Genomic DNA, 18,196 nt, shown 5'->3' with positions numbered 1-18,196 from the left:
CACATAGAAAGTGCTTAATAATTATTAACTATTATTATTTATATAGTATAATGTAGTCCTGACTCACTTTAAGAAAACTCCAGTACTTGAAAGTCTGAACTTTTATAAATCAGATATTACCAAAATCAAATATTACCAAAATATTGGGTAAATGTTATTACTAAAAATTGACATATTTTTTGTATTAGGATAAGAGTGCATTTTTTTCTTCAAAGTTAGCTGACTTTAGTTAAAAGTAATTGCTTTAAAAGAAAGAAGTATATAAAACATTTTATTCCTAGTCTTTTAACAAAGGACAGAAAACATACAATTTTATTTTATAAATATACCGATGATTTATTTATTTATTTATTTATTTATTTTTTACCGGTAAGGGGATCGCAACCCTTGGCATGGTGTGGTCAGCACCACACTCAGCCAGTGAGCGCACCAGCCATCCCTATACAGGATCTGAATCCATGGCCTCAGTGCTACCAACGCCGCACTCTCCCGAGTGAGCCACGGGGCTGGCCCTCACCAATGATTTTTTTTAAGTGGTTTTTTTTTTTTTTTTTTAAGACTGTTAAGACACTTGTACTGAGCTTAAGAATGTGGAAAGACCAAGGTTCCTATATATATATTCATTAAGAAAGCTAAACATCCTCAGGGTTGTGTTATTATTAGCTCTTCCAGAACTTTCTGGACACACAGTATCCATCCAAAGAAAAAATCACTAATTTTTTCAAGCAGAATTCCCTTGTAGCAAACAGAATGGTCTGGGGGTCAAATGTGGCTAATAATACCCGTCCTGCAAATCTCATAGGATTAGAGAAGGGACCAAGGATTATATGTTGTAAAATCAACATGTCATTTATTATTAATATTTATAAAGATATGACCTGATGAAATCAGATTGCAGCCTTATGGTTCCATCACCCCTTTAAAGAGATAATTTTCCTAATTCATGTAATTATTTGATTTCCAAAAAAGTATTTTACATCCAATTTTTAAGGGAATTGATCCATTTCATACAGTGAAACACATCTACCTATAAGATTGCAATATTACCTCTCTTTAGGAGACATATAGGAAAAAATGCAAACTTTAATTATATAGAATTTACAGACTATTGTAAATATAATAGCAGATATTTATTTTATGTGGGTATTACATGAGGAATGTAAAGAGGAATCCTCTATTTTACAACTCTGCCATCACCTTCTATCCCTTACATTCTGTCTTTCACTTATCTGTTAACTGCATGTTAGCATTAGTTACTAGGAATTTCATTATCTGAACAATGTGTATTATTTGTACAGGTTCTCATCTTTCTGAGAAACTCCAATCTTCTTTGAAAGAGGAGTGATGTCTTCACTTCTTCAACCACATTTTCCTCCTCTGACTTCTGCTCCAGTCACTCTACTGAAACTCCTCTCGATCAGGTCATCACTGACCTTCTGTTTTATTATTTGCCAGTCTTTATCCAGCTTGAGCTCTCTTTAGAATTTGACATTACTAATTGCTTGAAATCCATCTTGAAACTCTCTCCTCCGTTGGCTTCTGGAATATCATTCTACTCATGGTTGTCCTATTTTTCCAGCTGCTCTTTATCAATTTGATAGTTCTTACTCCTGTATTTAACCTTTGAAATGTTGATTGTCTGCTTGGTTCACATATCCTTGTCTTGCCTTACTTTCCTAGGTGATCTCATCTCATCTATTCTCATGGTTTTAATTACCATATATGGTATTGACTACCAAACCTTTATCTCCAGCCCAGACTTTTCTCTTTTATTTGTTCATTCATTTCCTTTTTTATTTTATATATTTCCTTTACAATTTAAATATATATATATATATTTGTTCCTTGATTGTGAGTATTTTAGAAACGATAGACAAAGTAACATTATCACACTTAAAAGTTAATGGTAAAAATTCATATTATGAAATACCCAATTCATATTCAAATTTCCTATCTTTTCCAAACTGTTCTTTCGTGAACCTGGATCCAATCCAGGATCACTCATTACATCTAGGTATTTCCATGAAATCTCTTTTATTCCAAAACACTTTCTTTTTCATAATTCTGACTTGTTGATGGGAAAGTTGTCCAGAAAGATATTCCACCTTCTGGATTTGTCTGGTTGCTTCCTTATGGTGTCATTTAGCTGCATTTAGCTGGAAATTGGTTCTACAAGCTTCAGCTTGATGGATACAAGTTAAAAATGTGTGGCTAGAGTTCATCTTACATAATGTACAAGTTATATCGCATAACAGTAGCAGACACAGTGTATCTGGTTGTCCCACCATTAGTGATGAAAATATTAACTCTAGATTTAGGGTAGTGACAGTCTGATCTCTCTACTGCACAGTTAATTTTTACTCCCCACATTAGCCAGTATTTCTTTATTGTTTATTCTGTGCCAATTCTCTAGAGCTCAACCTATACTGAATAGTCTGCCTACATACCCACCTGCCTCTTAGGTGTCAGAGAAATCCCCAAAACGCATTATATTAAAAACAGAGTATAATGGTAGTTTCCTAGAAAGAGAATATAGGCCAACCTAAGAGCACAAATGCTTTGATAATCTGCTCTGCCAGTTATAAGCCTTTGGGTGCATGGAGAAAAATAGCGATACTAGTCACAGAAGGAGTAAAGCTTAGGAACAATGGTTATCTTTCTATTTATATATTATGCAACTATAATCTTTATAATAATTCTGTTTTTAATAAACACCCAGTGCAAGTATCATGATGTGTTAGAATATCGGCTTCAGAATCAGAGGGGCCTGGGAAGTCGGGAGGAAAAAAAAAAAATCAGACAGGCTGTGAAATCTGACTATACACAACTTTAACTTTTCTACGTATCAGTTTCTTCATCTGTAAGGTAAGCATAAAACCACCTACTTGTAAGACTGTTGTGAGGAGTAGAAATACCACATGAAAAATTCATAACCTAGGGCCGGCCCGGTGGCGCACTGGATAGTGCGCCGCTTGGGAAGTGCGGCGGCGCTCCCGCCTGAGGGTTCGGATCCCACATACAGACTGGTTCCCGCTCACTGGCTGAGCGAGGCGCGGGAGCAACAGGTGCGCCGCTTGGGAAATGCGGCGGCGCTCCCGCCTGAGGGTTCGGATCCCACATACAGACTGGTTCCCGCTCACTGGCTGAGCGAGGCGCGGGAGCAACACTGAGGGTTGCGATCCCGTTGCCGGTCCCCCGTCCAGTACGGGGGCAACACTGAGGGTTGTGATCCGTTGCCGGACACGGAAAAAGACAAAAGACAAAAAAAAAAAAGAAAAAGAAAAAGAAAAATTCATAACCTAGTATTTTCACAAAAATTTTTAATAAATATTGTTGCTGGTTTCATGAGGAAAATAATCATAATACATTTTAAATTTATGCTGTACTTTTGTAAAATAGGAAATGTGGTTTAAGAGACAGAAATGCTTGCTGGTTTATTTTAAGCATATATTTTTCTAAATTAATAGTAAGCTATTGCATCTGTTCCAATATATTAGTTTTTTCAAAGTTTGCCTTATAATTGTTCTAATTTAAGATCTATACTCATTACAGAAAGATATTAACTTCCAATCTATCATTCCATAATAATAATAGGAAACACTTACATTCCAGGAACTATTCTATGTACTGTTATATATATTAACTCATTTAATGCTCAGAACATCTCTGCCAGTTACTACTATTATATTATGTCCACTTTACAAATGAGCAAACTGAGGCACATAGAAGTAAGTTGTTCAAGGTGACATAGTTTAGTAAGTGGTAGAGAAGGGATTCAAAACCTAGGTGTCCTGCCTCCAGAGTTCATGCTCCTAACTAGTATGCATACTGCCTCTTACTTTAGTACCTTTTGTATATTAATATTTAAAAGAGATATTTTGCAAAACAATTTCACTGTATAGGTCTGCACTAAATACTCTACTTTTATTCAGTGCACTTAACAGTCCTAATTTCCTCTCTTTCCTACTCTCTTCCCTTGGCCCACTCCCAAAGTCCCCAACATAGTTTGGAAACTTGCTTCCAAGTCAAAAGTTTAATATTGATGTGGAAAACGTTTGAGAGAGGAAAAGTTAATATTAACACTTATATACATGATTAGACTCAGGAATACTTTTGAACTCTATAGAGAATCATGTGGTAACCACCTTAAACAGGGCTTAAGTTTTGTCTAATAAATATTTGACTTGCCTCCATGTGCCATTCCTGCATGCTAAGTGCTACACTTAAAAACCTTTTCATCTGGAGAAAAGTAACTTCTCTGCTTGTGATGGGCTTCTCTGCCCCAACCTTGTCCCAATTCATGAATCTCACCTGTGGTATTCACTCTACTGTCCCTGACTCTGATGTTTCACATTCCTGACCATCGTTAGACAGTCTGATTCTGACCTCTAATACACGTAATTTCCATATCTTGCCCCTGCTCTACCCCAAATATTGATTTCTGTATTTTCCATTCCAGCCTGAACATCAGACTTATAAATTCCTGAGTGCTTGGTAGTGTGGTTCTGATATTGTTGATTTTGCATCATATCTTGATCCAGGTTGTCCCTACAATAATGGTTCCCTGGAGTCATCTCCCCAGATAAATGCTAATTTTCCATTTTGATAGGACTGGAATGCCTACAAAATGAGATTCCTAAGTATCAACATGGATGGCATTAAACTGAACAAGTGTCTTCCAGTGTATTGACCATACATGGTAAACTATTCATATCCATGAAAAAAATTGATGCCTTTTGCCATGCTCCATTGAGCAATAGATGTAACTAAGACTTAATAAGTTCATCATTTTGACGCTGGAATCAGCAGTTAATTAATTACTTGTCTCTTCTAATATTTTCCAATATCTCTTATCTAATAATCAGTTACTATATAATGAATACAGGAACCTAATTGCTATAATGAGGACAAAGCTGAAATTCCCATTGGAAACCAAGAAAAGACTGAGGGAGTTATAAATATATTTTTTCTTAAGAAATAGTGTTTTATGATTATTTAATAAGTCCCTTATTCCTTATTTTATGATAAAACTAAGGCACAGTGAAGTGAACTGATTTGCTCTTGGTCACAAAGCTAGAAAGTAGCAGGGCTAGGGCTAGATAGAATTCACTGTTCTGAATTTCTCTTCCGGTCCTTCTTAAGAATATTCCACTGTATCATAGGATTCATGGCTCACCATTTTTATATATGTTAATCCATTGTTATTTTTAACTCAAACGTTTTTACATAAAGAGTATACAATGTAAGTCTCCCTCTGCCTGACCCTGGAGAGAAGAACCCTTGGTTCTCCTCCCCAAATGATACCTGTGTAACCAGTTTTTTGAACTTCTTTTAGAAATATTCTTTGCAGGGGCCGGCCCGGTGGCGCACTGCTACAGTGCGCCGCTTGGGAGCAAGGCGGCGCTCCCGCCGAGGGTTCGGATCCCACATACAGACCGGTTCCCGCTCACTGGCTGAGCGAGGTGTGGGCGCAGCGCCGAGGGTTGCGATCCCGTTGCCGGTCCCGGTCCGGTATGGGCGTGACACTGAGGGTTGCAATCCGTTGCCGGACACGAAAAAAGACAAAAAGGAAAAAAAAAAAAGAAATATTCTTTGCATAGGTGTGTGTGTGTGTGTGTGTGTGTGTGTGTGTACACATAGCTCCCTATTTTTCTATATAGATGGTAGGGTATTATACTCACAGTTCTGCATCTTGCTTCAACTACTTAAAAGTATCTTGGGAATTGTTCTATATCATCACATACTGGTCCTTTTTATTATTATTATGATGATGGAAAATTCTAAATGTATTCTTTTTTAAGAGCTGTATAGTATCCCATTTATGGATATACTATAATTTATTTAATCCATCTCTTAATGATGGATATTTAGTTGTTTCTAGTATTTTTTTATTTTTGGCCATTGCAAACAATGCTCAGTGAATATTCATGTACATATGATTTGCATACATACCCTGCTAAATTATAACATGAATTACTACAAGTGGAATTGCTCAGTCATAGGATATGTGTATTTTAAATTTTGTAGGTATTGTAAAAATTGCCTTCCAACTTATACTTCAACTAAAAACATGAAAGTGCCTATTTTTGCACTCCTTTGCCAACAGGTTTGTTTACATTAGTTTTGTAAATCCTTGCTACTCTGGAAAGTGAAAAGGGTATCTCATAATTTTAATTTGCATTTCTTTTTTTTAATGTATAAGATTGAGGATCTTTTCCTGAGTTTGAAAGGCCCTTATAGGTTGTTGGGTTTTTCTGCAATCCGTTGAACTCTAATGTACCTGATTGCAAATAATAGAAACCTGCTCACCAGTTCAAGTATAAAAGGGAAATTTATTGGGCCGGCCCGGTGGCTCACTCGGGAGAGTGCGGTGCTGATAACACCAAGGCCCCGGGTTCGGATCCCATATAGGGATGGCCGGTTCGCTCACTGGCTGAGCGTGGTGCTGACAACACCAAGCCAAGGGTTAAGATCCCCTTACCGGTCATCTTTTTTTTTAAAAAAAAAAGGGAAATTTATTAACAAGATACAGGGGTCAGTGTGTCGTAGAACCTAATGGCAAAATTTTAGCAGGACCTCAAAGAAGACTAGAATAAACAACTGAAAAGCCATTAGAAACGAAGCTGTGCCCTATCACTACCTCTTGCCTCTGCTTTTCTCTGCATGTCTGCATCATTCTCTCTCATTAGTCTGCCTGAATATGGCCACTCATGGACTTTGGGTTTTTATACATTACAAGTTCAGGCACTCAGAGACTGAATCTCTCCTTCTCTTCGTGAGAGATAATCTCTGATTCAACCAGACAACCTTCTCTGGACATTTACCTATGGCCATGGGAGCAGGATAATGTAGCAGAATGGTAATAACTGAAAAAACCCCATCCCATGCTAGTTTGAGCAGATGTCCAGAAGTGGCAATTAATAGTAAAGTGTGATTTTTTTTTTCTTTTGATCTTTCCTAAGTTGGGGAGGGTGAGGGTGGAGTGACTTATGTTAGTTAGAGAAAATTTAGAGAGTGAGATAAGCAAAAATTATCACTCATATTCTCATCAGCAAGAAGTAACACTGTTTACATTTGGCTTTATGAAATTATTATTTCATTTACAGGGTTGTAATCCATTTGTCTGTTTTTATCACTTAATATGTGGTAAATGTATTTCTATGACATTAAATCTATTACAGTATACTATAAGCTTCCCTCCACACACATTTAAACTGTTTTCTGATTTTTTAACCACTAAGATGAACATCTTTGTGGCTAAATATTTAAGCACATCTATGATTAGTTCCTGATGATAAATTCTTAGATAATTGCTGATTTTGAAAAGTAAATTATTTTGAGTCTTTTGATCAGTACAGCTATTTCCTTACAGAAGCCATTCTGTCTATTGCAGTTTCAGGTGTAAAACCTCAACACACAAGTTGATAGTGTGTCTTCACCAAGTTTAGAAAGCTCTAAGGCTTTCTGGGTAGTGTAAGTATCTAAAGGGGTTGTTTATATTGATGAATTCACCGTGATCCAGTGATTCCTCTTCACTCAGAAACTGTTTTCTTTTTATGCAGTAAGAATAGATGAAACAATCAGGGGCAGATTTAATATTAACTATGAGAGACTGATTAACTTACTTATCTTCTAGTTAATGTATATTTATTTGCATAAAGAAATGGAACTGTCAGGCAGACTAGATATTTTAAGTCAATCTAGCCAGCTTATTTTCTTACTATGAATATGTCACTACAAGGGAAGCCAAAGTATTCAAAGCCTATTTGGCAAGCATGGAATCCAAACAGAGCAATTTAGTAGCTCTTTAGAATTGGAGTCCTCTCAGCTAGTATATCTTGAGGATGTCTCACCCACCATAAAGATATTTTTACCAAAGAACCACCATGTTCAAGTTAGCTTAGCTAAGATTCTCTCTCCCTGTAACAATAACTCGAATGGGCACAATTAATTATTATTTACTCTTTCATTCTTCTGATATAGTTCTTTCTTTAGATAGGTTAATACATTGACTTTTGGTCATTGTCATATCTTAAAGACTAGAGAACCATTCTGTCTCTTTAAGGCTTAAAGTCTCATATCTCTATTTTAGTCCATTATTTTGGTTTGATGGCTTAATTTTAAGATATTTTTGAGTTTTGGAATGGTTAATAGACTATCACTAACATCTCTCCCTCCTCTTCCTTTCCAATCACGCTCAAAGTTCTCACCTTTAACTACATGCAAACACAATTCCTTTCCTTTTATGCATTTCTTAAAATATCTTCAGTTATTTGTATTAGCCAGGATCACCTTTCAACCCATTTTGTTGATGAGAGTTAGTATGGCAGTTCACCTGTCTCTGGCATATTTGGCATTAATTTTAAATAGGTCTGTTATTTCAGCAAGCAATTCCTTTATTTCACCTTTTAAGATGCTTAACTGAATCTGGTAATTATTACATGTTTGTTAATTTGGTTTAGAATATCCTGTGGATTTATAATTATTTTATCTTTCACATATATCAAAGAATGTGACCTTTCAATTTGATCTTCCCTCAACCTTATGTTAAATCTCTCAAATTCATGTTAAAAGGTGATTTTTAAAAACATATTACCATTGTAAAAAGGATAATTTGGTTGTCATGTTTTCCTAGGAACAAGTAGTAAAACAGTACTAGAGAAGCAAATATTTGTTATTTTATCATAGCAGAAAATCAGGATTTGTACTTTAATGAATTAATGAAACAGCTTCAGATGTAAAGCCTCACTACACAAGTAACATTCATTCTGAAAATAAATTGCATGGGTATCCAGAGTTGTATTCATCCTATACTGTCATGTTGACTACTTACTGCCTTTTCTTGGTAGTTGCCATTATTGGTTGGAGTAACCTATCGCCCTTAAAGCAGTCAGCTCTCTATCTGACCTCTTTGTTTATCCAGTCTCAAGAAATAACTGTTTCACTGGGTTAAAACCAGACTTTGGGGCCGGCTCGTGGCTCACTTGGGAGAGTGCAGTGCTGATAACACCAAGGCCCCGGGTTCGGATCCGATAAAGGGTTGGACGGATCGCTCACTGGGTGAGCGTGGTGCTGACAACACCAAGTCAAGGGTTAAGATCCCCTTCCCGGTCATTTTTTAAAAAAAAAAAAAAATTAAAATAAAAATAGTCCTTAGGGCCCCCATTCCCCCGGGGGGGGGGGGGTGCTGACAACCCCAAGTAAGGGGTAAAAACCCCCTTCCGGGTCTTTTTTTAAAAAAAAAAAAAAATTAAAATAAAAATAGTCCTTAGGGCCCCCATTCCCCCGGGGGGGGGGGGGTGCGGAAAACCCCAAGTCAAGGGTTAAGATCCCCTTACCGGTCATCTTTTAAAAAAAAAAAAAAAAAAAACCAGACTTCGATCTAATTAGGCTAAAAGCCATTTGTTTGCAAATAGGACCTTCAATACGGGCAAAACTGCTAGCTTGCTAATCCTTTCAGATAAACACATGTTCCAGTAGACACTGAAGTGATCTTTTATTTAGTGGAACTGCTGCTTTACCCATTAGATTTTCGTGCTGTTTTCCTGTTCCAAGGTACAAAAACAGACATTATATGTTATTGGGTTAAGAAGTCTTTAAAAAGGCAAACAAGTTCAAGCAAAGGGAAAGTATAAAACAGGTAAAATGCTGTGAGGAGAGTATATTAGTCAGTTTTCTGTTGCTTATAACAATACCTAAAACTGGGTAATGTATGGCCGGCCCGGTGGCGCACTGGAGAGTGTGCCGCTTGGGAGCGCAGTGGCGCTCCCGCCGATGGTTCGGATCCCCTGTGGAGACCAGTTCCCGCTCACTGGCTGAGCGCGGTGCGGGCGCAACACCAAGGGGTGCGATCCCGTTGCCGGTCCCCGGTGCGGGCGTGACACCGAGGGTTGCGATCCTGTTACTGGTCAGTAAAAAAAAAAGACAAAAAGGAAAAAACAAAACAAAAAAAAAAAAAACTGGGTAATGTATGAAGACAACGAAATTTATTTCTTACAGTTTTGGAGGCTGGGAATTCCAAGGTCCAGGGAACACATCTGGTGAGGGCCTTCTTCTGGGTGGTGACCCTCTACAGCAATGCAGGGTATCATATAGCAAGAGAATAGCCTGAGCAAGAATGCTAACCTTCTCACTTGCTCTCCTTATGCCCACCCATGATAACTGATTTCTTCATGAATGGATTAATCCACTTATGAGGGTACAATCCTTATGATCCAAACACCTCTTGAAGTCCTCCCTTCAAGTACCATAATTAGATTTCCCACCCTCTTAACACTGTTACAGTGGAGATCAAGTTTCCAGTACATGAACTTTTGGCGGACACATTTGACCCATACAAGAAAGTATAAAACAAAATGCTATATCATTATTACTCTGTGTTTTATATTAAAACAATTAGAAGTGATTTAACTCCAATGTTCAGCAGGGTTTTTTTGATCGATCAATAAATAAGGACTGTCACATGGTTTTGTCTTAGAGGTATTTTAAGTGTGATTTTAGAAAATGATACTTCTATGGAAAGAATGATAAATGAGTCAGTAGCTGTCCTACTAAAGTATCTGGTGCTGTACTCTCTTTTTAAAAAATATTTTTGTTTTGGAATTATTTAGAAAATAGTATTACTGATAACATTTGAGTTCTTCTGTTAATATTTTACTACATACTAGGTTCGGGTTCCTAGAAGTAATTTTTGTTACATGTATGAACAAAATTCTTTTTTATAATGTGTATTTCTGATTCTATAATAGAAAAAGTATGAATGGCATGGAATAGGTGAATAATTAACTTTGTTGAAATAGCTCTGAGTAAATATAGCTAGAATAGAGGAGCTCCGTTAAGAGAGATACCAATATCACTTATTATGGTTTTTTTTTCTGGCATAATTGTGTAATATTACACTGACTAAAAGTATGGAATCAGTGTTCTGATGTGGGTTTTTTTCTCTTTATATTTAAGTAAGAGAAGAGGGGAGTATTGGCATTTTTCTTTATAAGACTTAACTTGTAGCAACTATAATATGTAATTACAAGACTGTTTAATTAGATTATATTTGTGAAAAAATTTAAAAGCCAAAGAATTTTAAAATTCCAAAACTATCTATTGAGCCTTATGAACAAAAAAGTCTTGGTTATGCTTATAGTTTTTATATTTCTGTCTTAAATTTAAGAGAAATAAAAATAGAAACAAAATAAGAGAAGCCAGTGATTAATATAAATGTTAGGATTCTCTTAGCAGGCTTAAAAGGTTTTTCCATTCTGAAAATAGCCTATGCTTATTATTGGTTTGAAAATCTTTTTTTTTTTTCCTTTTTGTCTTTTTTCGTGACCGGTAACAGGATCACAACCCTCAGTGTCACGTACCGCGACCAGCAACGGGATCGCAACCCTCGGTGTCGCGCCTGCACCGCGCTCAACCAGTGAGCGGACCGGTCTCTATATGGGATCCGAACCCTCGTCGCACTCTACCTAGTGCGCCACTGGGCCGGCCCTGAAAATCTTAATGATAGTAATGGGGGAGCCACACCATTCAGAGACAACCATCATTAGCATTTTGGTATATTCTTTCCAGACACATTTTGTTACATAGTATTGAATGTCCTTTATGTACAATTTTTCACCTTGCTTTTTTCCTTTAACATTTTTTTGTTATAAAAACTCTGTTAGCATTTTTAGTGACCGCCTAACATTTTGAGTTGGATTGCCTTAATTTATTTAACTTTATATTTAAAAAATTAATTTCTGAACAAATACATACACTCCTTTATAGCCTAGATTATACTATGAATTCTTTTTTAAAGCTAGAAATCTGATGAGAAAGCATCATTATCCTACAGTTAGAAGAAGTGCATTATCTTATACTGTGTATCTAAATTGCTACAAAACTACATTTGAAAATCATCCTTAATATTACTAGGGTTCCAGTCGAGTTGGATAGGATCTTTGCACTGCTACACAATTTTTAAGTCAAGGCTCATAGAAAAAATTACTCAGAAGTTTTCTGTGGAATAATGATGTCACCAACTCCCCTGTAAATATTTTCAAAGTAATTGCCAGCCTGTACTATTTGGCACATGCACAGAGAATAAACCTAACTATTATAGTGTGTGGTTTGTTTTTAGGGTTTTAAACACTTTTGAGTATATTTTATTATTTATTACTATTTGTGCATTTTAGGTCCACTGGGTATTCTGAAGTGATAGTTGTTGTTGGAGGCTGTGAACGAGTTGGAGGATTTAATCTTCCATACACAGAGTGTTATGATCCTGTAACAGGAGAATGGAAGTCTTTGGCTAAGCTTCCAGAATTTACCAAATCAGAGTATGCGGTCTGTGCTCTAAGGAATGACATTCTTGTATCAGGTAAATAAAAAATTATTACAAGTAGCTACTTTTAATTTGGACACAGCTTGGTTGTTTTAAACAATAACAATGTCTTAAAAGGAAATAGTGAAATGTGAATATGCTCACTTTAGGCAGATGAGTTTATAAAACAAATGAAACCAAGAATAACTTTTTACTCTTAAAAATAGGCACAAAATAATACAGAATGATTTACAAAAGATTCACCAAAAAAATACCTTTAATCATATCATATTTTAAATGCTCTCAAGCACATATAGAATATGGTGTTGTTTTTTAAACTTTTATGTCTCTACTTTGTTTTAAGAAACACAGTAAAGAATGCAAAGTCAGAAGTACTCATAGAATTAAGCATCTCTAATTCACCCATGTTTTCTGAAATCCTCTCCATAGTTTATGAAATAAGATTTTCTTTAAAATTCTTAACTTAAACTTCTTTATGGTATGTGATATGTTACCTCTAAAATCAGACAGACATAAAATGACAGACTTATACAAGGGAACTTCAAAAAGTTAGTGGAAAAATAGAATTAAAAGAGAATATTAATATTTCTATGAACTTTTTGAATTATCTTCGTGTAAATTATAGCTATAGGATCCATGGTTAGAAGTCTATTAATTGGTAAAATAATTTTATCAGCTTTAAAGATTATTATATTACTACCTATTGAACAATATAACAACACATACTTTACTTGTACAATAGTATGCTTTTTAAAAAATACGTGATTTTTAAAATTCTTTTTAGAATAATTCTGTTGTTTGAGTGCTTCTGATGTCCTAAATTAACAATCTTATACATTTGTAAAATGCACATTCTGTATTTTATTATTTTGGGACTACACTTATTACTTCTCAAGATAACAATTGGCAAAGTTTAAATCTGCTCTGTAAAACTATTTCCATTGAACTTTAAAAGGGACCTTGCTGAATTCTCAAATTCTTGAATTGAGTGAATAAATCACAAGTTTTCATGACCTATGCCCTTGGTGATAGACATGGTGATATGTTATTGTATGTGCGTTGTTTTACATTTAAAGGTGGAAGAATCAACAGCCGTGATGTCTGGATTTATAACTCACAGTTAAATATTTGGATCAGAGTTGCCTCTCTAAATAAAGGCAGATGGCGTCACAAAATGGCTGTCCTCCTTGGTAAAGTAAGAGAAACCACTTTTTATTACTAGTGCTGGTACATTTCCAAAATAAATACCACAGCTGAATCCTTCAGTTTGCTCTCCCTCTGGGTATTTTGGATTCAGATTGTATTTCCTTCCATTTCTAACCTCAATAGATAAACTGAAGATATAAACAATATGACACTGTACTTTTGAATGGATATTTTGTTCTCCCAATTTGGAATTCATGGCAGTGCAGCACATTTCTGTTCTTATGCACCACTAGAGTTCAAATGCCTAAGAAACATTGGAAAATAAAGGAGTTACATCAAATACAAAAGCGGGCCAATGTCTAATCCAAGCAATTTTTTTCTTTTACTGACTTTAGCAGTCACAGATATATTAACTAAAGTGATGTTATTTCATCTTTTTTATTTGTACAAATGAGACAAAACAATTTAAAAATAAGTATTAAGATAAACTCACCAACATATTTTAAAGAAAATGTATTGTTGACTTCAGCTAATGAATATTAAAAATATATATAATTTGGGTTCTGAACCATATTCTGTCCTTAGGAACTTGAGAATCACCTGTGGACTAATGGTTTCCAAACTTTTTAAAAGCATCTGTACCCTCTTTTTTAAAGTTAAGTCACATATAAAAATTCATTACACGAAACAGATAAAAACACAGCAGTTGTACCAAGGAGTAACTTGAAGACTTTAGCCTCTCCTTGCCCCTATGTCTGTCAGTTCCTCCAAAGCTACCTCAGATTAATGAGCAATCTAAGTAAAAGCAGCATACTTTCTTGTGCATATACCTTTGACTGGTCCCCTAGCACCCTTTTTAAAAGGATTGCTGCCTCTTAGGCCCTCCTATGGAGACATTTCAGAGCCACCAATGAAAAATAGAACTCTGATTAAAACAGAGATGATGGCCCGGAACCCTTCCCACTCAGCCCCTCATCAGTCCTCCTCTCCCTATTTCCCCACAGAGACTTCTACTATAGAATAATAGAGCTTCTCAAAACACAGTTATAAAGCTATTGTTAATTCCTAAGGACCTTGATCTAGTGTGCTGCTGCTGTTGACAAGGCCAGTGAAATAATGAGGACCTTGAGAAAGATATACTGGAAGTAGAATATTAATAGAATCTTTTCTAAAACCATTGGTTTGTCAGTGCCTGTTATATATAGTTTGGTAGCTATTCCTCAAGAACGACAAAATATGACTGAAAAGAGGGGTTAAAATAATCAAGAGATTGGAAAGAGATGAGGTCTCACTGAAAAAATTAAAATTATTTAGTCTAGGGCTGGCCCGGTGGCGCACTGCTACAGTGCGCCGCTTGGGAGCACGGCGGCGCTCCCGCCGAGGGTTCGGATCCCACATACAGACTGGTTCCCGCTCACTGGCTGAGTGAGGGGCGGGCGCAGCACCGAGGGTTGCAATCCCGTTGCCAGTCCCGGTCCGGTACGGGCGCGACACTGAGGGTTGCGATCCGTTGCCGGACACGAAAAAAGACAAAAAGGAAAAAAATAATAATAAAATTATTTAGTCTAGACATACAAAGGCAAATGAGAATGATCGTTGTTTCTAAAACCATATATGTATTGCTGAACTCAAATTTATTTGACAAATATTAGTATACTTGACTTGAAGTACCCAAAGCTTGGAAGCACTAAATCAAGAAATGAAACAAATAATTCCTGTCTTACACAGCAAGTACTCAATTCATGAAAACCATTATCCTAAAAATTACAATATAGACTAAATTCAAACCTATAAAATTATTTAAATTTATAAATACTCTCTGTTAAAGAAACCTAGGATGTTTTGGAATATAGAATCTTAGAGCAGGAAGGTATCGTAAAGAATATTTAGTGTAACTTTGTCAGTTTATAAAGAAACTAAATCCCAAAGAGTTCAAGTCACTTGCCCAAGGTTACACCGAAAGTGATAAAGAACAGGCAAAAGCTCAAATTTACTTAATCTAGAGGCCTTTTATCTTGATGTTTACAGCATATATTTTTAATTTACACATGTAGGGCTGTGTATTAAAGTTTAATTATCAAAATTATATTATGTGATAAGTACTATTATTGTTAACATTTTTAAATTAGGGGAATAAATACTGAGTCTTCAAGAGAATAGATAAACTACCCTTACATTGGTGGCAGAGCTAGATATGAACCCACCTGTCCTGACTTCGGAGCCTATGCCCTTAACTGCTGTATTGTGCTTGCCACAGATTCCATACACCTTATAGCTGCATGGCCTTCTGTAAGTTACTTAACATCTCTGAGATACATGGTGTTGGGGGCACAAACCCACCAATAGATCATTGTAACATAATGTGAGAAATGCATAATAGAAGTGGCACTGACTATTGGGGAAATTTGGAGAAGCACAGAAAGAAAAATTGTGGACAGATTTGAATAACCGGGTATGAAGTTTGGCCTTGACCCTTATGCATTCATTGCTGAACTTTTATTTGTTTTTCTTTTTTTTTTTTTTTCACTGCTGAACTTTTCAAAGGAATTGATTAAGTATTTTAGGAAGATTAATTAGGGAGCACAAGAGTGGAAATCAGGAGCTTATTTGAGAGGTGTGAAATGATGTGGCCCCTGAGGCAGGATGGGGGCAGTGGAAAACAGAAGGATGGGATAGATATGAGAGATGCTGTGGAAGAAGACTCAGTAGGACTTAACAGTTAATTAGATATGGAGGGAGGAGTTGATGACTATCCTTTAAAAGAAATGTGGATGTTAAGCTGGAGAGCTTTGTTAGGTAAAAACTTTCTTATATGAGGGTACTTCAAAAAGTTCATGGAAAGATTCATATTACCTTTTAATTCTGTTTTCCATGAACTTTTTGATGTACCTTCATATATCCCAAGATGCTCAATGGATTATTCTGCATATAAGCCATTTAATAAATGTCTTATTGATTGGTTTACCTGTCATATAAATATATTAATTTTCCCTGGCTTCCTCATGTTTGTCAAAAGAAAATGTAAATGAAAGTTCTTTGAAATGTAACATAAAGTTCATTTTGTTAGTACTTATTTCTTCATCCATGAGTATGAGCATTTATGCTAAACCATGCAATTCTAAGCATGAGCAATATTACTCCCAAAGAGATGGTGAAGATTGGTTCTTGTGGGGGGGGGGAATCATACTCTTTTATGTATAAAGCACAGATATACATATAGTAAGGTAAATAGATATACAATATATCTGTGGTTTTAAAATTTCATGGTGGGGAGGGGCTATCAGGGAGAAAATGTCTAAAAAGGCTCCCTGGTGGTGGTAGGAAGGTGAGAATTTTTTAAAGACTCCGAAACTCTGAGCTAAATATATTGCAATTATAGTTATCAAGAGCTTTTTAAAGAGAGAGATCCCTTAATTCTTTAACCAACCAGTTCAAATTGAGACCTTTGATAATTAAGATTTTTCCATGTATTTTACATATAGGTATATGTTGTTGGAGGCTATGATGGGCAAAACAGACTTAGCAGCGTAGAATGTTATGATTCCTTTTCAAATCGATGGACTGAAGTTGCTCCCCTTAAGGAAGCAGTGAGTTCTCCTGCAGTGACTAGCTGTGTAGGCAAATTGTTTGTGATCGGTGGAGGACCTGATGACAATACTTGTTCCGATAAGGTAAGCCACTTTCTCTTAAAGAAACTACCAATCATATATACAAGAAGTGAAATGCAGAAGGCTTTTCAAGTAAGTAGCTAGGTGGCTTAGTATGAGGGATCTTTTAAAAATTGTCTGGTACCTTATACTGTTGAATTAAAACATTGAATTTTGAGTTGCTAAAGTGGGATCCTAATATATCTAACAATTTGCTGTTAACAACTATGATCCAATCTTCTTGAAATGAGATAAATTTCAGTGTCAAAATTTTGTTATAAATGAATTGTTCTAAGCATTTTACTGCTATCATCTATAGAATCTAAAAATTATTCACACAGAACACAGGAAGTGAATTAACAAAGGATAATACACAGTAACTAATTTTACTGCTTCCAATTGGGTCATTTTCTGCATACTTCAAAAGTTTTTTTTTTTTTTTTGGGTGGCTGGCTGGTACTGGGATGCAAACCTTTGACCTTGGTGTTATAACACCATGCTCTAACCAACTGAGCTAACTGGCTAGCCCTAAAGTACTTTTTAGGACAAAGGAGAGGAAAGGAAACTTCTGTGTTGTAAATAGAGGATGGCTCAAAGTTGCTGCAGTTCGTTGAACTCCCAGAGAGAACATGTGTAGTCCTGACATTGCAGGAAATACTGTGTTTATTTTGGAAAAAAGTGTCTAATTGGTTGAGCTATTTTAGTTAAAACAGTTAAATTTTATCAATCAATTAATTCTTTTTTGAAATTAAATTTTAATATAATGTGGTCAAATGTTACTTATTTAGAATTCATTAATTCAGAATGTATGATCATTCAAAGTATACTGAACTGAGGTTTTACTTGTGTTCTTTTGAAGAAAGGATTCCCTAAAAGTATAAAGAAATTATACTCACATTGAAGCATAGTTATCCTACAAAACACAATTTTTAAAAATTTAGACTGTTAATTTTATAGAAAATAAGTGAAGCAAACCTGGTGGCCATTCATTCTGGAAACAATCTGCATGTTTCTTACTCTATTCTGCCTAATAGTAATAAATTTGCATTTATTTTGAAAATTTCCATAGTTTAGACATTTC

At 35.7% G+C, this 18,196-nt stretch overlaps 1 protein-coding gene across 2 annotated transcripts in view; it reads left to right on the top strand.

Annotated features, from left to right (window-relative positions):
- The window catches only part of KLHL24 (kelch-like family member 24), a 39,886-nt gene that overhangs the window by 14,557 nt on the left and 7,133 nt on the right, over nt 1-18,196 (top strand). For both annotated transcript variants that reach the window (XM_008574210.1, XM_008574209.1), the window contains 3 exons: nt 12,174-12,358; nt 13,399-13,517; nt 16,951-17,139. In XM_008574210.1, the coding sequence (XP_008572432.1) occupies nt 12,174-12,358; nt 13,399-13,517; nt 16,951-17,139 (493 nt within the window). The remainder of the gene's footprint in view (nt 1-12,173; nt 12,359-13,398; nt 13,518-16,950; nt 17,140-18,196) is intronic.

Source organism: Galeopterus variegatus, unplaced genomic scaffold, assembly GCF_000696425.1.
Source record: "Galeopterus variegatus unplaced genomic scaffold, G_variegatus-3.0.2 Scaffold1013, whole genome shotgun sequence".
Classification (NCBI taxonomy): domain Eukaryota; kingdom Metazoa; phylum Chordata; class Mammalia; order Dermoptera; family Cynocephalidae; genus Galeopterus; species Galeopterus variegatus.
This window is presented reverse-complemented; position numbering and strand designations above follow the sequence as displayed.